This window comes from Strix uralensis, chromosome 3 (genome assembly GCF_047716275.1).
Source record: "Strix uralensis isolate ZFMK-TIS-50842 chromosome 3, bStrUra1, whole genome shotgun sequence".
Classification (NCBI taxonomy): Eukaryota; Metazoa; Chordata; class Aves; order Strigiformes; family Strigidae; genus Strix; species Strix uralensis.
The window spans coordinates 51,589,830-51,613,693 of record NC_133974.1 but is presented as its reverse complement, the minus strand read 5'-3'; the positions used below and the strand labels follow the sequence as shown (position 1 = coordinate 51,613,693).

Sequence of the window (23,864 nt, the reverse complement as noted above, 5' to 3'; positions counted from 1 at the left end):
TGGCTGTGATCACTCTTAATTACTGTGACACTGAAGAACCGCGTGCTAAAAATGTATTCGGTAACAGAATGAAAGGTTTTGCTTCTTGCAGGAAGAGGATGTGGTAGAATTATACCCCAGCTTGTGAAGGAATTGATCAACCATTTCTTAAACTCTTCTAATAATCTTTCCCTATACTTTTATGGCTATTGTTGCCTGCTGGAAAAATTAGCTTAAAGCTGAGTAAGGGGAATTGTGGATAAGTGTTCGCAATTTGGCTTTGGACTGACACAGTGTGATTGCACTCAAAGAATTTGAAGTCTTTGCACTGGCAGCAGTACTTGAATCTGGGAATATAGGATTCGCGTTGGAAAAGAGTGGATTTTTATAAAGATTTAAATGCACAATTTCAGCTAGAGAGTGGATTAACAGAGCCAACTAAACCCTTCACCCTGACAAAGAACTGGCGGGAGGACTATAGAAACTCATCCAAAATTTTACCAACATGAATGCAGAGTAATAGGTCAGTGAGAAGCATTTCTGTATTTTAATGGCGCTCTTAGAATTCAATTCAATTTAAAACAAAAGTTGTTTTACAAATATGTGGAGAATGCAGAAGGCTGGAGAGGGAGCAAGTGGCCTGCATCCTCCATCTGCTCCATCCTCCCTCTACTCTCATGCAAGGGACTGCGACTGCAAATCCTCCTTCTCTGCAGACAGAAAGGCCAGCGCAGGCACTGCCCCAAGCCAAGGGTCAGGAACATCTTCCATTCTGCAGGGGCATGAATGCACCCCCAGACCCCACACTCCATATTTTGCATATGCCAGAGCTCTTGAGGCCCAAAGCCAAGCAGCAGGGAACTCCAAGCCCAGGGGTTTTGGGGAAGTTGAGACACACAAACCTGTGTTCCTACGTCAGAAATGAGGTTGCAGAACAACAGAAAAAGATTAAGTATCCCAAGATGAGCAGTGCTTTTCTCTGACAAGAGACGGACACATTGGGGATTGCTCATCTCTGAAAGGATCAGGGGGATACAAGAGAAACATCCATTGGACAAACAAAACCACAAAGGCAGATTGGCTGCATCTGTTCTTGAAGTATTTTGGAAGAGGCAGCAAAGCATGCAAAGGGACTTTTTTTGGAGTAAAATTTCTAATTAGGCCCTGACAAGTCACTGCTGCAGGACCTTTGATGGGGAAAAAAAAAAAAAAAAAAAGGGATCTTAAATCAGTCTGGAAAAGGATCTAATGTTTACATGGGTAACAACCATTGGTGAGGATACAGCCTCTGCTTCACAAACCTATGTGAAGCTGCAGTGGGATATTAAGAAATTTTCTGGATGCTCTTCTCAAACATTGGATACTGCACTGCTGCAAGCAGGATACTGGAGCAAGTTGGTCACAGCTTGATGTTCAATATGACAATCCCTCTCTTCAAGAAGTGGAGAGATTGAATGTTTCCAGTAGAAGGTATAGAAATAGCTCCAAAATTTAACCCTTCCTAAAAAATTTTACACCATTGGTTTCTCAAGCCCAAACTGTAAAACACTTGGCCATCTGTCAGCAAGAATGGCCATGAGCATCCATGGAGGAGTGCCATGCTGCAGCCTTGCTCTCCCCTTCACACTAATAGGTGCTGCACAGGGCACCAGCCCTGGGCTGCTCCAGTGGCCCTCAGAACCTCCCAACCCATCAGTGCAGGGACTTCTCTGCCTAAATGTTAACTAACTACTTCCCAGGGGAAATTTTCCAAGCTGTGTAAAACCTGTAACAACTAACCGCAGAACTAAACACCTGACAGCAAAACCAGACCTTGAACAGTAAGAATCCTGAATTAACAGGAAAAAAAAAAAAAAAAAAAAAAAAAGAGGACTTTAATTGTGGTTTGTACTCAGCTGGAGAGCCTCACCCTCAAGTTGCTGGAGAAAAGAGTCAGAGAGGTGGAAAAAAAAGGTTCCAAAACCAAAAATTAGGACTGCCTGCAGCAGTAACCAAGGAGGGCAAGTCTAAACTGCCTCTGGAGGAGGACCTTTCTGACAAGCCCCGGATACACCTACTGAAAGCTGAGCCAGGTGTAGGGGAACAGCCTGCAGAGCTACAGCTCATCCCTGTAGACAGAGATAAAACCAAAAAACCTCACTAAGTAATTAACACAAGGCCTGTTTGGAACACATACCTTAAAACAGTGTGAATAATAAGTGAAATGTTTATAAAATCTGGATTTTAATTTTTCTTTATTACAACATGAATTATTCTCAAATAACAGAAGGATTTAACAGTGTTCAGTTTGTTATATATTAGACTCAGAATGACATGTATTTTAAAAAATTCTCAGTATACAAGGAAAATCCCAACAGAATTTACAAAGCCACTGTAGTTCACAAATACAGGAGCTAAGGTTGTAATGAATCATATAGGAAATTTGTCATTTCATTACAGGTAGAAGAAAAACTACATGAATTGGTTAGGGTTTTAATCACAAACCTCAGAATATTTTTCTTTAAAATAGATGCATTATTAAAAAAAAATCATCACTACAAAGAGGCACGTGGTGTTTAGTGGACGGCATTAATTCTGTAACCCAAACAAGGAAACTAATCCACTCTGAGTAGCTGAAGTATTTTTTGCACTATTTACATACTTTACTGAAGTATTTTCATCCCAGAGTCTCAGCAAGCATCCTAGAATATTAATGAGTGAAGCCTGGCAGCACTCCAGCGTTAGCAAACATGAAAGTAACATCATTCCCATTTTATCAACAGGGAAACTGAGGCACTGGGATTATTGAGATCCAGGCAACTGCAGAAAGAAAACTCCTGGATCTTGATACTCTTAGAGACAGGTCTTGATGGAGTCTTCCTCCTTGTTAGATGGCTGGTGACCGTGCTGAGCACTGTTTGAAACCTAGTCAGTTTTTTTCATGTTTAAACTGCTGCAAAATAGGTGACATCTATCCAGCTATAGTGTCATTATGATCACCTTTACTCAAAAAAAGCCATTAATGGTTTTCCTTTTTAGATCAAAAAGCGACAACAGCAAGAAGTGCATCTTCAATCTCTCCAAAGAGCTTTGGAAGGCTGTCTTGTTATACCCAAAATACTGCAATTGTTCCCTCAATCTGTGCAAAGGTAAGTACTGAAAAACAGTAACTTTGAAAGACAGAATTGCATTATTTATTTAAAAAAAGATAAGAGCTACTGCACAAGAGTGCAAAACGAAAATACAACTTTAAAGATAAAATGTCTATATGGATAGAGTAACTATGTTCACAGAAGCTGTAATTTAAATTTTCAGGCATTGGGATCATTCCTTTGTCAATCAAGTATGTGAAACAAGTTAGCTGATAAATTCTCAGCAAGGATGTAGCCTCTATAAACCAACATGAAACATTTCACATTGTCCATAATCACAAGGATTTTAATTCCTGTGACAGCAAAATACCATACCACATCAATAAGGTTACTTGAAAAGACCTTTAAAAATATCTTGGCAATAACATTGGCGGAGTGACTAAAAGGGAAATAAAAACTGGTTGCAGATCCGAGATGACATGAACTTGCAAGTTAAGAAAAACCTACAAAGCCAATACTTGAACTTGGGATAGAAACATCCAGCATAAATCCAGCAATTTTAAGGCCATTAAGGAGTGTGCATAATTAATTCACAGGCATCTCACTGTTTACGTTTTGGCAAATACAGCATCTTAAAGTGGGAATAAAAAAAAAAAAATCACAGACCGCTGCTGTCTCACAGCGTTGAGGAGCAGGCCAGGCAGCACGGGACAGGACTGCTGGGGCAGGACATACCCAGTGTTGTCCGTCGTGCCCCAGTGACAGATTCTAGCCAGCACCAGTTGCCCGACTTCAGAAGAAGCCCCCTAAAATTCACTATTGGAAAGAGACTTTACGCATGCTACGACATCATTAGCAGCATCGTAAAATAAGCATATAGGACCTCACTTTCTTCAGGGAAGTAGACGGACATAAATATGCTTCTTCTGTGGTTACTGCGGGGGGATCTCTGTCCTGGCTTCTGTGCTGCCTGAGAAATTGGTCCCATCAATCTCTCCTTGTGGTCCTGACCTGAAAATGGCAATCCACACTCTGCAGCACAACCACAAATACTGCACAGTGATTTAAGCAGCTTTTCTTGTTTTCAGCCCCAAAACACTGCTGGAATATTCCCCATTTCTTCTCCTTGATTACTGCTGCTGCCTACCAATGACTCCCAAAGACAGCTTCCTTGCTGGTCAAGGAAAGACTGAACTATGGTTTTATTTAGCAATATGCCCTGGAAGCAGCGCTGGCTCTGGAAGCTTTTGGGAACTTCCCTCCTGTGGTTTGACAAAGCTCACCCTCCATTCCCAGAGGCTTTCAACGATACATCAGTCCCACTGCATTTAGGAGCATTCAAAAACCTGGGGTATCTAAGTTTAGCGTGGGTGCTCTGATTGCAGAAAAGCCTCAAATACCAATAGGCAAAGCTGCACCAGTTTGAACACGAACAGATCTGCCCAGGGGGCTCCAGGGGCCCCCTGGTTAAAGGAGATGGTCACCACCCACACAGACTGTGGAGAAACACTTCACTTCCCTGGCCATGGGAATGCAGAACCTGTCAGGACCTCCTCTCTCACATGTCCCAAATGTCTCACCTGTGTTCTGCAAGCTTATGCACTTACCACATGACAGAGGACATGCAGGCTAAACATATAAACAGTTTTTAAAGGAATGCAAGTAAATAACCAGATGCAAGGTGCTTTAGGGTACCTACCACCACCTCCATTTTCCCACAATACATTCTGGTTCAGACAAGGCCAGAGGCATCTGAATGCTACTAGAAAAAAAGGCAAGACTGAAGCTTCAGGAGAGTTATCAGTGAAGGCCCAGGCTGATGAGTATAGACTGCCATGTATAAATACAGAAACACACACACTTAAATTATATATATTAGTTTTATCCATATTTTTATATATGTATAAATTAATTCTACATATGTGTATATACAGACACACATGCATGAATCTCAATAGTCCCTCTGTTGAGAAACCTAATACAAATCTCTGAAAATATACATCAATTATTTTGATATTTTTAAGTATAAGCAATGTATTCTGATTGGGGTTTTCATAAATACGCATTAGTCACCCTTGTGGGAATAACAACATAGTTGCGTAAGTTGTAAACTATAAATACAGGCTTTAAACATTCTTTGAACAACAGGTATAGCCAGTATGAGTAACTCCCAGGACAACCAGAAGTGATCAGAACAGAAAACCAGACTTGAGCACATGGCTCCAAAACATACGCACTGCCGTAACACACTCAAGTGCACAGGACCTCTCCAGTGCTCCCTGCCCCGCAAAGGTCCTTTTTAAAAGCTTTCTGTAATTGTGATGGGAGCAACGATTGAAACAATTTAATGAGGCTTAACAAAGACAGAGAAGAATATTTTTGATAACAGATACATTATACGAAAAGGTCATGTTGCAAAACCCAAGAAAACCCCTCAAATTTGGGGACAGCGTCTTATATATATCCTCCCTAAGAAATTAGGACAATCTTTTCAGTCCACCTGCATAATGTTTTTCCCTATTCAGGGTTTCTAAATGTGCTCTTAAAATGACTTTTTATAAAAATCCACTATAAGCCAATATGCACAATACCGTATTTTGTTTCAGTTAGATTAAACCAGGAATGACACAACTGCATTTTTTAACTAAAAGAAAGTTTACAACTACAAACACAAGGATGGGTGATGTGCTTTGAGGTATCAGTTAATACCCCATCTTTTCCATAAAATACATTCCTATTGTAACATGATGAATTGCCTCAGTAGTACCGTGTACTACTCGCCCCAGATCAGGGCCGGTGTGCTAGCAGCAATGGAAGGTTTGGTGTTGATGAAACCTGAGAAAATTCAGGGTAGAGAGATGTCACTGGTGTAGAGGCAGCATATCCAGGCTTGCAAGAACTGCAAAATTTAGGAAGAGTATTAACTTGTATTTTATGTTACAGTATACCCTGTCTTACCATAGTTTCTTTTCCCATCCATGATTACTTAAAACTTAATCCTGTGTGGTTTCAAGTACCTTCAAGCTCCTCATCAGGGTTCTCTCTTGGTTCAAACTGTTAGTTTTCAGTGAACCAGACTGAGCAACAGTCTGATTATAAGAAACTCTTAGAGCCTGAGAGTCAGCAGATGGCTACACACAGATAATAGGAAAAAAAACCCCAGAATACACTACAGAGCAGTTCCAGGATTCTAGCAGGGACCTATACAATATCAGGAGTTTCATAAAGAAAGCATTTGATTTTTCTTTTGTGCAAACTGCATTGTACATGACAGAGGCAGTGCATGAACCACAAAGTGCCCTCTTCACGTGACATTGTAAGTCTACTGTGAACCCTGCACGGCCCATTAACTTTGTCTCTAGACCAATTCTCCAGAAAAATCCTAATCCCATTAAACTTCCTGAACATCAAAGTTGTATTTTACAGAAAAGAAAATGAAGGCAAAATTTCACATGTCCACACACTGGTGGTACAGAAAAATAACCAAGTCCTCATCTCTTCAGCACAAAAAACAACTGATGAAAGAAAACATGGTCCAGATGATAAAGTGCAATAATTATTTCAGTTGTGCTAAAAAGCTTTCCAATTCTGTAGTTTTACTTCTTGGTGATTTTATTAAACTTTTAATTATAATGTTTTTTTGCTTCTGTCCCCATCTTTCCAGTACTGTTCAGTTTGCATTTCTGTAAGCCGTGAGACAGTACGCTGAAAGGCAAAGAGTTCCTCTTCTCCTGTAAACATGGAGAGTTCTTTGGCAGAATCCTACATGAACACACAAAAACAGCACCACAGAACTGTGAGAGACATAGGATGCACTTCAGTACAACTATCTAACTCCTAAGGCTGAGTACTTTACAGGCTTTGGCAATACAAGACAGCAGCATGGCACCAAAAAAATAAAATTAATGTCCAAAAATTAAAGAAAAACACCTATTTCAGCCAGGTAATCCTCTGAAGGAACATAGCAAAACAATAATTTGGGTTTAAAGCAACATGATGACACGTTAAGCATCTATTTTCATTTTTCTGTTGACTAATTGTGTATTGATTTAGACAAATCATTTAAAAATTCATTAATAACTAGGTTACAGGGAAAAGGAAAAACAGAATAAGCAACAGGCAACATAGTACTGTTTGTGAGGATTTGTGAGGCAGTCCTATATAGTCTAGGAAGAGGTCTTTTATTTCTGTATTTTAAATGTAGGAGCCAAACTTAAATCAGCAAATCATTCTTGACTGAACAGATATAATGATTAACAATCAAAATGACCCTAAAACTTACGCAAAATGGTTCTATATATTGTGACATTTTCTTTGACTATGAATAAGTAACATAACATGCAATTATGAAAGCAACAGATACACTGCAGAAAAAGCAGCAGATCAGTAGTTAAATGTTTACTTGATTCCTCTTCCTAAAATGCTGCTGTAATTATGAGACCAAAACCAATTCTGTTACAAAAGGGAAACGATGTTAATATCATGTACCTGGCTCAAGTCCAAATCATCCATCAACACTCTGTTGTCCTCTAGCTCACCATTGTCATGTTCTACCAGGAACAAGCTCTGGAGAGGTGTCACTGCAGAACAAATAATACGCACCTGAGAGAAGAAAACAGACAACAATATCATCACTTGAGCTTTACAGAAAAGGGATAAAATACATGTTTTATGAAAATCAAACTTCAAATTACAACCTTGTTTTTTTCACCTTCTCTTATTAGTGCTACTGTTACAGATTTACCTTAAGTCATTTAGAACATTAACCTTTCAGGATCTTTTTCTCAATAACAACTCATGTAAATTTTACTCAGAGAACAGGATAAATGAACTATTAAATACTCAGAATATCTGCTATACAGGCAATGAGTTCACAAACAAGTTTACTTTCTAAAATAACAGCTATAAAGTATTTGTAACCAATGCTTTCTCCTCCTCCGTAGTTAGATTCCTCTCAGTAGGTAAGTGCACTTCACACATACATATTTCCATCTAAAGAATATTTAAATTCCAAATTTCCCAGAAGGCTGAGCGGAGCCACTCTTGCTTTCACTTATGCTACTCAAGTGCACATTATTTGCTAATAAAAATAATGATGCTGTTTTCCATGTCTGCTGGACATACAATGTGCAGTGAAATACAGTATCTCCAGGGGGCTGCAATGAAGACAAACTGAACTATTATTACAGGAGACACTTGTTGAGAGCATGCAGGCAGAATGTTTGCATTGTGGACAGGTCTCCACAAATACGCTCTCTCAGGTATTTTTTCCAAACAGCTACTTGTGACAGGAATTTAACACTTATGGTTTTCCTTTGGAAGAAGTAATAGAAAGCAGCGGTTTGCTTGCAATTCTTAATGATAGCACATAGACAGAGCAGACACACCCCACCCCATTCCTAACACACTATTATTAATTTATAAATATTTACATATCCTCTTAGAAACTTAGAAACATTTCCAAGTCATAAAGCACAAAGAATCTAGCTGACTTGAATGAGACTACTCATATGCTTAGTTAGTTCAGTACCTTGTTGAATCAGGGCCTTTCTGATCATCTTGCCAGGACATTTCTTGAAAAAAAGATCTCAATCGATATTTTCTGATTGCATAAATATTTAAGTGTGTGCATATATAGTCACACGTAAGACAGCGTTTCATAACTGGTATTACTTTTAAAAAAATCTTAAACGTGAACTTCTCTCTGTTTTTGTAGTGCTGATTTTGCTTCCATGACTGAAACCTCTGTAAATCCACACGATGTGCTGCATTTATCATTACTATTCCATTAACAGTTCTGCAACCTAATGTAAAGCTTACAGTGACTGTTTCCTTTAAACTTAATAATTTAACTATGCTATTAACTCCTCTGTACCCTGTTCAGGAAGGCACTGATTCCTGACCAACTGCCCATACAGATTAAAATTTTAAAAATTTAAATTTACTCCAGCACGGTTGGCAGCACAATCTTTTATTATTAAAATGATGACATGGCTTCTGTGGTTTTCCTGGGTTAGGAAAGAAATAACATCCCTATTCAAGAAAAGCAAATGAGCTCAGGCTTATATTTATGGTCCTGCTTAATACAGAAATAAAAAAAACCCCAAACCTGCTTAATTGCCTTTATTGCAATGGGGCCTTTTTTGTGAAGCTGGAATGATGTTTCTTTGCAGTTCTACTTCATTCTGCTTATGTTTTCCAAATCACTACAGAGAGCCTCACTTCAAACCAATTACAACAGTCAGGGTTTAGGGCTCCCAATATTACACCTATACATAAAGGAAAGTTTTGGTTCTCACCTTATGCTCATAAAAGGTATCAATAAGAGTAATGAAACGACGAGCTTGTGTCCTTTTTGCCATTGTAAGAAGTGGTATGTCACGAACAAAGACTGTGTCAAAATGCTTTGATATCTCCAAATAGTCACTGGCCCCAAGAGGCTGAAACAAAACAAACCGTAAGAAATGGAAACCTGTGATAGAATGATACATAAACAGTGTATCTTGAAATACCACAATTACAGAAGAGAGGGTGTAAAGTCCTGATCATATTCTTATTTTTGTTTCTTCATGTCTTGCTTCAGGAACGCTTGTTTGCTCTTACTGACATAAGTCTACATGGGTGCTCATTCATACTGTCAGCTTTACCTGAACAGTGTTGAATAGTTAAAAATGTGGTTCTTCTGCATCCTGACAATGTTATGATCTCTCTGACAACCTCAAACAAAATAATCACTTTAAACCATAATTCACGGAAGAAAAGAAAAAACATGGTTAAAAGTCACCTAAAGCATAAATAATTTGAACAGCTATTAGGATGCTTTCCAGCAGCAAGATTTTTAAATGCAAATGCATAGGCCAGTTACTAAAGCATAAGTAGACCTGCATTTAGTTCATGCAAGACTAACCCTGAAAGCATCAGGAAACAGATAAAAATACAATTTTGTAGCAGTTCCTTTGTTCATGGTTACACCTGTAATGATGAAATAAAAATACTTAACTTACTATTTTCTATTTGCGTACCTGAACCATCAACAGAAGATACGCACAAATAGTGGCAGCTCATTCAAGTATACATTCAAATACATTCATTTAAAATTACTTTTTCCATTACATGGAAGATAATTTTTTCCGCAAGCTCTACCCTATCAGTACTGCAGGCAGTAGCTATAAAGTCATCGTATTTAGCAGAGAAACTTCATACTTCTGAAACTTCAGTACCTTGGACACAACTACTCCATAGAGCAAGATCAGCAGCATTTTGCATGATAATGTCACAACTGCCTTCCCAGCTAATGAAATGCGCTGTACCAACAGTATAATATGGTTATAAAGCACTGCAATACTGCTAATATATTAAAAAACAATAAAAAATTCTCTCTCCAACTGAAATTGCTAGACAAATTTGCTGTAGGCCAAGCACAACTGCTTAACTAGAACCCTTCTGCAAGAAGTTATTTTGAGCAATGATTAATAGCTGTCCATAGCCAGGACTTTGGGTTTTATTTAGATGCAAGAATGAAAAACCCGTAGAAGTGGTCTATACACAAGCACAGGAGAGTGAAGCCCTGATGACATTTCAAAAATTCTTCTGAAAATTAATGGGAATAAGATAGAGCTTCTCACCAGCTGACCCCCCCCTCCCCAGGCAGGTATTAAAGCCTCTAAGCCAGTTCTCCCATTTGCAGTCTCATGAATCACCCTGCTTTCCCATTCACAACCACACAACCTCCCTCTGACATCTATGGAAAAGAATCATTACAGAAACTTTCAAGTGTTTTTAGCAGAGTTTAAGAGCAGTATATACTATATCCTCTCCTCAAAGTTATATATGTTGTTTATTTTCTCCCTCCATTTCAGTCCCCCTGCCACTACTATGGACTTCTTAACCAGAAACCAAGAAACTAATTATCACGAAGACCACTAGCAACAGCTTTGTGCATCACCTCTGAAAAAAACCTCATCTGGACAAAGAATAGCTGAACTCAAAATGTTTTGATGAAATAAAGCATGAAAATGTTCAAGAAAATGAAAGGAACTGCTGGATGATTACAGATCGAGCCCACCACATCTCTCACGATCAGACACAAGTGTAGCTAGCTGGACAACGATCGTATCAAGTGCAAAAGAAAACAATGGAAGCACTAAAAGCAGCACAACTAGGATGCTGCTGGAGATTTTAAGATTGGTGGTAAACAAACGGTTCAGGTAACGGTAATTTTTATTCCATACTTAAGACTGAAGTACTGTTAACTACAGAGGAGATCAAGTATGCCCATGTTCTGGGACGACAGCAGTGACCTAATTGCACGTGAGAAAGGAAATAATTTCTTATGGCTCTCTTTAGGTAAGAAATGGCAGAAATCACTGCTATTCAGGTTTGTTCTTTTATCACATGAAGAGCCCAAGCATTCTTCTGCCAAAGCCCAAACCCTGAGGAATTATTCTGTCTTGCCCCAATGGGATGTACTTTCTCACCCAAACCATATGAATATACCCTCCTCATTTCAAATGCAAAGCATCAAAGATTAAAAGCTGATTCCTAAAATAAATAAATAAGGCTTCAAACTTTTGCAAAATCCACAAACTGAAGCAGCCATGCTCTCAGCTATACATCTAAGATCTTGGTGGGCACCTTGGTGGATATCCAAACATGAAAATGAAAAACCTGTGGAGTCAGAAGGGGGAAACAGGTGGAGGACAAAAATAAGGCTAATGCATTTCGAATGGGAAGAAAAGAAGATGGAATACTTCTTTTGATTTTTTTATAGTCATAAAACCACAGTTCATAGAGGGTTACAATACGTATCTTTATCACAGCCAAACAAGAATTCAATCTACTTCAGCAGTGTCCAAAACCAGCAATTCAAAACATTACTCTAATTAAGGACATAAAAGGCAGATCATTTCAAGCTGTTTAACAAGAATTTCTGAAACACCTACACCAGCACTAAGCGATAGTATTCTGTAAATGTTGGCAGAAACGTGTCTTTGGAGACTCCAAAATCTTATGATCAGAAAGATCTGAGCCTAGCAGCCATGAGTATCTTAATAGAGTAAGTCTGTACCTCCCTGCCAAGACTCAACTCTGGTGAGACGTAACTGAAACTAAGTCAGCCAGTTTGTTGTTATATATGGCTCAGCTGGCATCAGCTGTAGTTCTTTATATAGAGGAGTTCTCAAACTCTCTCCTTTTAGAGTTTAGAAAGCTATAACCCTGGAGACAAAGACAAAGCTTTTAATCTTGTTCTCAGTGTGACTTACTCTCACCTTGGACAAGCCCTTTAATTTTCTTCTGCCTTACTCTACTCACTGTAAAAAGAAGGAATCACCAGCAAATTTGCAAATGCTTCGGGGACAGTTTAAAGCCCTCGTTGTATACCTCTAACCTTGGTATTGGCCCAATTTCCATGTTGCCTGCAATTGCTTCAAAGCTTTTGTAACTCACCAACTACACTCAAAATGCTCCAAATGCAGGAGCCCATGATGTGGGGGCACCCTGACAGCTCAAGTCACATTCTCACCAGCCTCCTGCCCTTGCAAAACCGGCATGAGGCTGGTACAAGCACCCACATACCAACTCTGTCTCACACAGGAAAGAGTCAGGGGAAATGGGTTCAAGGCCAGGTTTACAGCACCGCTAGACATTCTGTCTGTACTGTCCATATACAGAAGCTCCACTGAGGAGCTGATTTCTGTTGTTTCAGCAGCCCTGCCCTCACCTTTACAGTATGGCCTGCTGGCCCTTTTTCCTAATCATGCAGCTGTGTTCTGACTGCCAACAATACAGTCTTGGACTAGGTAACAAGACTAGTGGCAAATTATTTTAGACGCTTAGCTCTGTCCTCTGCATAACCCTCCAGGGCTGAAATTTATTTTATGAACCTCAGCCAGTCACAGACAGTATTTCATTTTAGTCAGTAGCACACATGAAGGTATTACTTCCTCTGAAGTTGCTAATGAAGCTACAAATCCTCCTAATATTGATACATATATATGTAATCCTCTTATTAGAAGTTTAGCCTGGTTAATCTGGTCCTCTGAACAATATTCTAAAAATAACAACTTGATCTGGTGTGTGTTTCTGGTACTGTCTGATCTTTTTTGTTTCATCAATTATCGATCAAAAATCAGCTTCAGAACCATAACATATTTATGTAACAACTGTTACTTACCATTTGTCACCAGTTCTTTCACATGCTGCAATTATTTTTTGAGGAAAAAAACACTAAGAATCTTTCTTATGGTATTATTGTTCCTGCATGTGTATATAAGGTAAAACTGTTCTAGATTTTTGTCATTAACTCTGATGCCAGGAGTCAGTATTTTATAGGCATCATACTAATGCAAAACGCATTAGCACGAACGTGAGCTACCCTCCTGACAAAGTGTTTACTCCACTTCAGCCTGCTTGACTGAGTTCTCACCTTCATTTGTTTTTGTTTCTCTGTCTACTTAATGCATTTTCAGCTATCATCATCTCAGTTCAAGTAGGATGTTTATTATTTGGAGCTCTCTGTGGACTGTTTTAAGAGTTAGTCGTCTCCTGTTTCTATTATATATTCCATTTAATTAAAGTATAAAGCATCCTTCTTCTTTGTTGACTCATCAGTGACAAAGGAGCTCATCTTTTAGAGATTGTCTGAAGAATACAGAATGCTTTATGTACGTTAGAAAAAGATATTTCATCTCAAGAGAAAATTTATTTTTGTTGATGTTGGAAGATATTCCAGGATCAGTTCCAGTAACATCCTGAAGAGTTGTGATTGACAATAACTACAACTTAATGCAGATGGTCCAACTTCCTAAACTTCCTAAAACCAAAACACAGTTTAAGACTAGATAATATTTACAACTTAGACATTAAGTAATAACAAAAAATTACAAAGCTCTTTCTGTTGTTTCCAAAGGAGCTAGACTCTATCACTAGTAGGGCTGATTGAATATAGAGCACTGAGGTAACATTTCAAGATCATAATTCAAGAAAGGAACAGAAAAACCTAAGGCATGATCAGTGATGCAGCTGCATGTTTAAATAAAAATATAAGATAGTTAGGGCATGGCTAACTTGGTTAAAAATTTAAAGACACTGATGGCAGTGCAAATCTATTGGAAAGCTCTGTAAGTTACAGGCAAAGATGAGAAGTTCACTTGAAACATTATTAATAAACTGAGAATTTAATTAAGAAGGCAATTTCTTATCAAGTTTTACTGAAGGTTCTGGTGGAAAAAAAAAAAAAAAGGCATGTCATTGTGTAATTAAAGATGACATCAGATGGCATACTGAGGAAAGATTAAAATAACATGCAGTTTTGTTTGAAGCTTCCTAACTAAACACTATGAGTTGGCCTGCAATTTTAAAATCATTATTTTAACTTGTTTGAACACTACTTGACATGAGGCTATACAACTTGTTAAAATAATCACTAATTGATGCATTATTCTTTCTTGTAAAATATTCTTTAAGGTATGTTTTAGTTACTAAGAGGGAAGACACCAAAAATAAACAGAACAATTATGTTTCCAGCAGTAATTACACAAATGAAAGCTATATTCTAAAAACATTATTAAAGCTGAAAATTCAGACTCTGATGTTAGAAAGCAGTTGCCTGTGCACCCTTCATCTTCATCTCTTGGACGTATGCTATAGTCTTGACTTAGGTTAACTGATGCTTCTTCCCCCTCTCCCAGGACCCTTGAACTATCAAGTATGCAGAACAGCGGTTCTCATACAGTGCACACTTATCAACACGTGTTTTGTCCTCACTTCTGGTGTGTCACAAGATCTCATTTTTCATGGACTTTTCCAATGTTTGTGTGGATGAAGAATTATGCATTTCTTCTTCAGCTTCTGTAACCACAACAGCTAGGTACTTCACCTGCAGTAATGAATTTGTCTCCACAACTACAGCTGTGAATCAAGAAAGTGATACTATCTCCATTTCACAGAGGACAGAGAAATTAAAGCTAAAAGCATATGTGAGCTCTTGATGCCAGGTTAAGGACCTCTGAAAGTTGATTTTTCAGGTTTCACAGAACACTACCAATTCAAAGTACAACACTGGCTGACTTCAGTTACAGCCATGACTACAGCAGTCTAGGACTCAGTGCCTCAAGAAGAATGTCCAGAAAATTAACATTACAATTGCCAACACTGAAAAGGTGGGGTTTTGGTCGGGTTTTTCTGGTTTTTGTTTTGATTTTTTTTAAATAAGAATAGCATCATGCACTAACTCTGGTGTGGACTATGATGGAAGCCAATTATGCAAGGCAGCATTCAGCTGTATGTGATCATGAAATTACAGTATCACATAGCACTGATTATTATCGTAGTGCCTATGCAGAAGGAGGGACAAACTCAGAAAACACAAGCAACAGTCATTTTGTAATCTCCTAACTGCATTTTGGTGTTGATAGCACCTTGTCTTATACCCACTGTGCATCCTTTGTGCAAGTTGTTTTCCAGCTGTGACACCCACATGGATGATCAGTAGAGCAGGAATCTGAGATCTATAAATCCTGGGGTAGAAGATATTTTCTGCATCAAGTACAGCCCCCTGCTATCTCAGGTTACCTCATCACAGAATCCTGGTAAGAACTGATTTTGCTTGATCTTACAGCAGAAGTTTTTTTAGTCACATTTCTCATAGTAGAAAGTTGTTTCAGACCTTTGGTCTTCTGCTGATTAAGAAGATGCTTATAACTTTCAGCTTTTTTTTTTTGTAAACATAAACAATTTTATATTAAGTATGACAGTGCTATCTACTAACTGAAATAGTGTTTTTCCATTCTTGGTCTTTATTTGGGGTGACTGATGAGGTTCTCTTTCTTTTTTTTTTCTTCTTCCTGTGGGGAGAACATGCATGCCATTCTAGCCTAGACTCTCCCAAGTACACCTTTTCTGCACCCACTCTGCTTGAGTTCATTTTCTTGCATACAGATGAATACTGCTTTAGTCATTGATATCTGCCCATTTCCCAGTTTTATCCCAGCTGAGTTGAAATGTCAGTCTCACTAGAACATGCTCCTATGTTCATTCATCATTCAGCACAATCACTCCCACCTTAGAAGAGCTTATCTACTAAATAGCCACAGACATCCATGCTGAACCTACAAGAAGTGAGATGTCTCAAAGACCTATCAGCTGGTCAAAGCTGGCTACAGACTGGAGGAACAGCAAAAGGCATGTTTCTGCTCACAGAGCTCTCACTGCCAAACTTCCAGTTCCAACTCCAGAAAGTATGGCATTTGTCAACAAAAAGGTCTCAAATAATAGTTAAGGATTAAAAAAAGGTTTCTATTGCTTTGTACAGTAAGCAAACAAGCCCACAAACAATTTCAACGGGTATAAGCAGGTAAACCACAAAAGGTCATAAGAAAGAGGTGTATATACACCAAAATTACATGTAAGTTCCCCTTAAATAAGTTACTAGATCACAATTCAAGTGATCTTGGGATTTTTTTAAGTTTTCAAAAGAACCTAGAAACTATGGGAATTAGGTGTATAGGTCATTCTCTTTATAGGTCTATTTAAATAGTGGCATTTACTGTTGAGATTTCAAAACCATGGTCAACAAAGCTTTAAAAAAAAAAAGTACATTCAGGCATTTAAGAAATAAAAAATTGAATTAAAGAGGCAAACCCTTAAAACTACAATCGACTTCAAAAATCTTGTCTTTGTGTATTCCCTGGTCTATAAAGTATAAGATCTAAAACCTCAAGGTTTATGCACCTTTCACTGAAGGAAGTGCTTTCAAAAATTAAGCCCTGATATACATAAAATAAGGTATAAAACAGAGAGGAGCTTTGACTAACAATATTACTATATTACAATATTTCTACCTGAAATAAGTTTCTTAAGTTTATTTCATATAACATACTTGTGAGTTACATAAGGCAACTTTTTGGGGGTGTTTAGAAACTGATTAAATTCTTAAAGCAAATGCAGCTCATGAAAGACAGACTCTCAGTCCAGAGCTGAAGGTGCAAAAGCTAATCTCCTGCTGCGAATAAAGCTGGGATCAAGATCAAACTAAAAAGTTCTAAAAATTCTCGATTCTAAAATGTTACTGAAAATAGTGCTCAGTTCTGAACAACTCCATGGTATGTTTATTTACAGCTACACCTGGCAATCCAACAATCCTAAAGATGACACCAAATTATACAGTGGATACATTTAGTAGTTTTTAATGAAGGTAATTTCCTCAAAATTATTCAGAATCATTAAACTGCAAATGCAGCTGAGTTTTGTCATCATGTAGGGGAGACATTCAACTGACTTAAAGACAGACACTTGCATTCCAAGATCACTTGACTTTGAAAATGGTGACCTTTTTTTTAAAAAAAAAAAAAAAAAAAAGCTTAGTTACATCTTTCATCTTGAAGTACAAGCTATTCAAGTTAGGAACCACATCTTCCTCCTAGTCTGTGCAGTGCACCTATTGCAATGGATGAACAACCTAACAGAAACTGTTTGCCTCTTCTTTCTTGTGTTAATCTACAGAAACACTCTACGTTACCAATTATAGAAATGCTAAACAACCTCTAGAAAAAAAAAAATCATCACAGCAAGACAATCTTTTAGAACAGATATTAAATTTATTTTTCTTAGCTTTATTATGCTGTGGTATGTTCACTAATGGTTAGTAACCTAAATTCCCTTGCTCTGTTTTCCAGCTCAAACTGAAAACATGACCTTATTTAAATTACTTTAAAAATAGTAAGGCCCATAGATTCATCTAGCCCCATATCCTCTAATAGTGGCCAGAAGCAGTTGTCTAGAGTGAATATAGGAATAGGGTATGCATATGGCAATACTGTGCTGATATACTTTCCCAGGTACCAGTGACTTGTTGCTCATGAACTTCCATGCATTTCTGGTATTAAACCTTTTGCATTTAACATGACTGCTTGTCTTTAGTTTACCCATCCACAAAATCAGTTTTATAAATATACTTTCCTATCATGTTAAGACACAATGTTCATTGGTACTTGGAAGTTGGATGAAAGGATATATTTAATTACCTAATTAAAAGACTATAGGATCCATGAAGCAAAGTTATTCAACCTTTGTAAAGAAAAGGCTAATATATGTTTGAGCACACTACGAAGTCAGCATTCCCAGCAGAGGGCAGTAGTTGCTACGCTCAAGTGAGAAGAAGAGTTTAAAAGATAATACTGTGAGGAAGACTGTATCTCCTTACTCCCTTAGGACCTTGGAAGATTACATATACAGTACACCGTTGTCTAAATTATTTATACCAACTCAAGATTCAAGCCAAACTGTCACAATTACCAGTTTTAAAACAAAATTTTAAAAGGGAAGTGAAGAAAGAGGACTAGCAGAGAGTGATTTTTCTAAGGCATATGAACACTGACCTTTATGTGTAAACACTGAGAAATGAAACTACTCTGATGGGGTAGTAAGACTTACATTTGTATGATTGCTAGTTTATGACATTGAGATTTTAAAATCAAGTTAATACGTACATTTTATTCTAAAAAGTATTTTAGTCTGAACTTTGGATATGCATACAACTGCTAAGAAAAGGGATAAGGAAAAAAAAGTTTTTTTATAAACCCACTGGTTGAGTTCAAGTTATCAGATCTGACCCTCCAAAAAGCCTTTTAGGTTTCTAAGGACAATTACAAACTGTATTTACTTGTCAAGAACCAGCTCCTTAGAATGCACTACCATGGTGATCTTTTATTCACACACTAACGCAATGAAAAAATTAACTAATTATGTTTGCAACAATCTAACTCCATTGGTAAGTGTATCCCTCCTTGTACAGATGGAGAAACTGACAGGAAGAAATAATTAAAGGCCACAAAGAATGGAGAAAGTTAATGTTAGCATCAAAATTCAGGAACTACATGTTGGTATTCTGCTCAGTGCCTCTCCCAGCCTTCTCTGGCTACATTTATTCATTTTATGAGGCTTTAGAAAAGATGGTGTAATAACAAACATTTTGATATTTCTCCTGGATGATTACACTGGAGAAGCACATTTACAGGACTCCACCCTAGGGGGTAGGTAACTACTTTCAAGCCACCACAAAAGCTACCGTGTGCCATACTGCCCCATAAACCCTGGTGTGTTGGATCTGAAAAACTGCTTCCCGTTTTGCTCTAAAGCAACTAAAATAGATCAATATCCTCTCATCCAGCATTCTGTAGTTTTCCACATGTTCACATAAGCCAGTAAAGCAAAAAAGCTAAGTGTATGGATTTGATCTTAACTAAATTAGCTAAAACTTGAAATTTTTCCTCAACTGGGAAACTATGATTTAAAAATTCATGCACACAATAATGTAACAAGATGTTTTCTACCAAGTCAACTGCACGTCACATCAGCATTGCATACAATATATTCTCTGTATTTTATTTTTATAAACATTAATGGACAACTGGTAATTACCACCATCTGATGCCTTACTTTAGACAGAAATTACTCCTTATATTCTTGACATGAAAAAATTTGATGCTAACACACATGAAACAAGAAAAGAAAGAATGTAATACTTGAAGGGCACCAACTCTATCTCCCAAGGTCTTCAGGTATTAATTACCAAGGCAGCTATTTTGAAAATTCCACTTAAAGCTAGGAGATGTTTCAAATGGTATAAAGTTACCAATTGCTGATTTGCTGTTTTCATCTATTATGTATTGGCTGACATTTCATGAAATTCTGTGATACCAAAGTGGAAAATGTTTTAGTATCTCCCTTGAAATAATATCAAAATTCTGTTTTAAAAGGAAATATCATTGAATTTGAAAAAGTTTTACAGACTGTTCAGATGAAATATCATATTACAAAAGTTACTGTCTAAATAAATGTCGGAGAAATTTCAAACACATCTCCTTAGTCCTACACCAACAAATGTAAATAGAGTTTTTACTCTACACTGCACTGTAACAGTTATCCAAGACCAGACCAGAAGACTCCTTGTCGCAACGATGCGAAAGCAGACTCATCTGGGTGAAAAGCAATTTCTCCAACATAGCAAAAGCATCCATCCTTGCACACACTGACTCTTGCAAAACTTAAATTCTTCTTTCTTAAGGGTTATGGATAGCCAAAGAAATCAATTCATCAAGTTTTGGAGTACAATGTTGTCTGCTCATGCCACAATGATTATCGAGAACCGCATGAGCACTGGTATATGCCTGTTTCAGAAAACTCCAGAAAATATCTTTCAAGAGAATATTGCAACAATTATCAAAAATAACTTCCCAAAACAACCGATTCCCTTCATTACACTTACTTACCTTAAACGTATTTTGAATTACGAACCAAATTTAACAGAGAAAATAAATTTAATCAAAGTTAATTGCATTAACTAAATCAGATTATATGATATTTTGAGTTGTTCTGTCAGATGTTGGCAATGTAAACTTTTTAGCACACACAAAAAATGTTGCTATCTTGTATTTATTAGATGGGAAACGTGAACAAAAGTCTAAACAGAGTTGATATCCACCCTCCATTATAAAACTAGTTTTCATCTTAAAACTTCCCCATTCTGAATGGATGCCTCACAGTGACTTCATTTGAATAAGCACCTGTGTGTGTAAATAAATGTTTATTTGTAAAAGTTTCAGTCAGTTACTGTATTTCTGAGAGTAAGGCTATTATAGACCTTGCTCCGCAAATTAGACTTTTCTTTAGTAGTGGCTCAGTGAGAAGTTGTAGTGCTTCCATGCTGTGGACCAGGAACGTCAAATTTGGAGAAAGGTTGCTTGGTATCAGGAAAATGTCTTATACATGTCCTGTGAAACCCCACTCAAACCCAGGTTACAAGCCTTGGAAGAACGCAGTCTGAACTCACTGCACAGACTGATAGGACTAAGTATTTACTCCCAAGAGCATGAGGGGGCTGAGTGCAGGTTATCTCCTTGACATGGACTGGCCCGTTCCCCTGCCATCTGTTGAACTCTTCTACTGCACGTGCACGTGCAGCAAGACAGTTGCCAACAGGCAGCAGAGACCCTGTCTCTCTCACATCCCTAGTTTTAGACAATTTAAGACCAGAAGAGATCATGAGATCCTCCAATTTCCTGAGTTTTAGACAGCTAAACCTAAGAACTAGCACTTAGTTCAAACACAAACACCTCTTCCTAAAATGACACCCAGTTTTGACCCAAAAGGCAGTACAAGGAGGATCTGCCACTTCCTTCACTGGTTCAAATGTGTGAATTGGCACCGCTGCTGCTTTTTTTTTTTTTAAATCTGGATCTCTCTGTAGTCTCTGGTTTTCATTATGCCACCTTCTGCTGGATTTAGGAACCCATTAACACCTGTATTTTTTTTTCCTGTGAAAACAGCTGTACATTATAACATCATCTTCCAGTCCTCTTTTTGATAAGCTGAACAAATTGAACTGTAAGTCTGTCACCTGAGGGCACAAATTCTCCAGCTCAAATGATCTGTGGCTTTTTCAACAGCCTCTTCAGGTTTTTCAATGTCTTTTCTAAAATTCTGATGTCAAAACCACACCTAACATTCTGCCATCAATCTGAGATGTTTTCAAAATTAAAATAATCTTTCCACCCTCCTATTCATTTCCTCTCTACCCATCTGAGATGAAATTAGGTCTAAATGCTCTAACACTGGACCAAAAGCTCCTTTTGGACTGCTTGTTCATTACAACACTTAAATCTATTTCCAAGTCCTTACGCCTAGGACAGAGTCTCCTCCTCCTGTGGATATGACTTCTGTTCCCAATTTTTACATGTAAAATGTTGTGTTTGCTTAGATTTAAAGAAGTTAAAATAAAACAGACCCTCTCTCTCCTCCCCAAAATCTCAGTTCTGCTGAGAAATAAATTGCACATAGCATCCTCATTTTGATTGCTCCTCCCCCCATACACACAGCACTCTTTGTATTTACAGCAAATTTGTATTAGCATTTATGTTATATTCCAAACCGCTGGGGGAAAAAACCTATGGTACTGGGCTTAGTATAAAAATGTGCTCATTAGAAATGCTACACTCACAACAATCCTTCAGTAATAATTCTTCTTATATGCTAGTTAACTTATCAATCCATTTAACAAATACCTTCTTGACACTGTATAATGCCAATTTCTTATTAAGAACAGCATCTACAAAACTCAACCTTTTCCACAAAATCTGGGAGACTGGAATTAATTTCATCTACATTCTTTAGTTATCCACTGTGTGAATCCAGAACCAGCTTCTCCACTACTCTTTTTGGAACAAAAACTGACTGACAGCCTGCAGTTATACCAGTCATCACACTTTTGAGGATTTTGCTTATTTATTTTTTAATATTGGCACATAGTAACATTCCTCTAGCACTGTGGAATTTCTCTAGCACGCCAACATTTATCAAAAATAAAAAATTAGTCAAGAGATCTCAGCCTAGTTTTCCAGGGCTCCAGTAATTCAAAATGTATTTGCAGGTTATTTTTAACATATGCTAACTATTAAGAGACTGAAAGTTATTTTATTATCCTTTAGTGATACAAATATTTCATTCTGCTTCACCTAGAATGAGTACTTTTTGCAAAACCTTTTCCTTTTTCCACATCATTATTAAAAGTTCATCCATCTCCAACTAAGAATAAGCCAGTAATATTCAGATAATATAAACCATATCAAAACTCCCTTTTTACTTAAGTAAGTGTTACAGCTGAACAGACACGGTATCTGCCGATGACCTTTAGTTTCTCTTTAATTTTTCTGCACTTTATAACTATTTTCCATTCATTCTATATTACCTGATTCTGTCTCGACAGTGACACAGGACATACTTTTATTATCTTCTTCCTCAAAAAGACCTTCTTGTTCTTTTTGTTGTTGTTGTTTACACTTCTCCTTCCAGTTAGTTTTGGTCATACTTCCCTTTTGCTTTTGAAAATTACTCTTCCTGAACACTCAAATATGTAATTTCATTGTTTGGAAGTACCTTTTGGTTATACTGAACGTTAGAAAATTATGGAAAAGATTGTCCCTACGCAACACGAATTTCTAGATGAATTCATCACTGTAAGCTCCCATAAAGCCGCTCAAACCAAACGACCTTGTACTGGATGTAGTACATTTTATGCTAGAAAATTATCATTTGTAATTTTAGGGCTAATTACATTTCACCAATTTCTGCATTTCATCTACAGCATAAGCTTCCCATACAATGGCATTTTCTCTTTATATGCTTTTTATAGCTGAGTGCTCAAGAAGCAATGCACCTCATTCTCCCTTTGCAACAGACCCCTGTGAGTACTACCCTCTTGGGTTTGTTAATCAGTAGGCTGATTGATATATATTCAAGATCCTTGTATTAATTAACTTTAAGGCAGGTACCAATGTCTTTAATGTTGCATACTGTCCTCTACCTCTTTTAGCCACTCTGTCCTTAAGTAGGCTGTAAGCACTGATTCCACATTCTTATTTTATGAATTGTCCCAAGAGATTTCAATAATATTAATTACCTCTCATTTTTCCCCATTAATGAGAACTTCCCATTTATCATGCTTGTCACCAGGTCTTATCACTGATATAAAACCAACTGCAAATCTTGTTTTCAATTCTGTTGTAAGTTTAATTGGCTCCTATGACACCAACTTTAAATCGCATTTACCTACCTAGGACGCTTTGCTTGGGCTGTCACGTTAAGCCCCTTCTTGGTTGCCACAGGCTCCAGCTAGGAAGAATCCACACGCCGTGTCCCTTCACAAAATCTGCCTTCCCATGGGACTTTGTCCCCATGTCCTGCACAAAGAAACCTGCAGATTCACTCTAGCCAAATCCAACAAAGTGCCCTCCACTATTTTCTTTTGTGGATCTTCCT

At 37.6% G+C, this 23,864-nt stretch overlaps 1 protein-coding gene and 1 long non-coding RNA gene across 4 annotated transcripts in view; one reads left to right on the top strand and one right to left on the bottom strand.

Moving 5' to 3' along the window:
* The window catches only part of LOC141940765 (uncharacterized), a 32,134-nt gene extending 16,046 nt beyond the window's left edge, over window positions 1-16,088 (top strand). For 2 of the 3 annotated variants that reach the window (XR_012628107.1, XR_012628105.1), the window contains 2 exons: window positions 2,998-3,107; window positions 10,910-11,894. This is a non-coding gene — a long non-coding RNA (uncharacterized LOC141940765). Of the gene's footprint in view, window positions 1-2,997; window positions 3,108-10,909; window positions 11,895-14,740 lie in introns of those variants that run through there. The other variant, XR_012628106.1, reaches the window with a different exon arrangement.
* The window catches only part of AFG1L (AFG1 like ATPase), a 72,503-nt gene continuing 50,835 nt past the window's right edge, over window positions 2,197-23,864 (bottom strand). The window contains exons 11-13 of the mRNA XM_074862235.1: window positions 9,350-9,490; window positions 7,539-7,652; window positions 2,197-6,812 (exon numbers count right to left, since the gene is read on the bottom strand). Of these exons, the coding sequence (XP_074718336.1) occupies window positions 6,678-6,812; window positions 7,539-7,652; window positions 9,350-9,490 (390 nt within the window). The 3' untranslated portion in view covers window positions 2,197-6,677. The remainder of the gene's footprint in view (window positions 6,813-7,538; window positions 7,653-9,349; window positions 9,491-23,864) is intronic.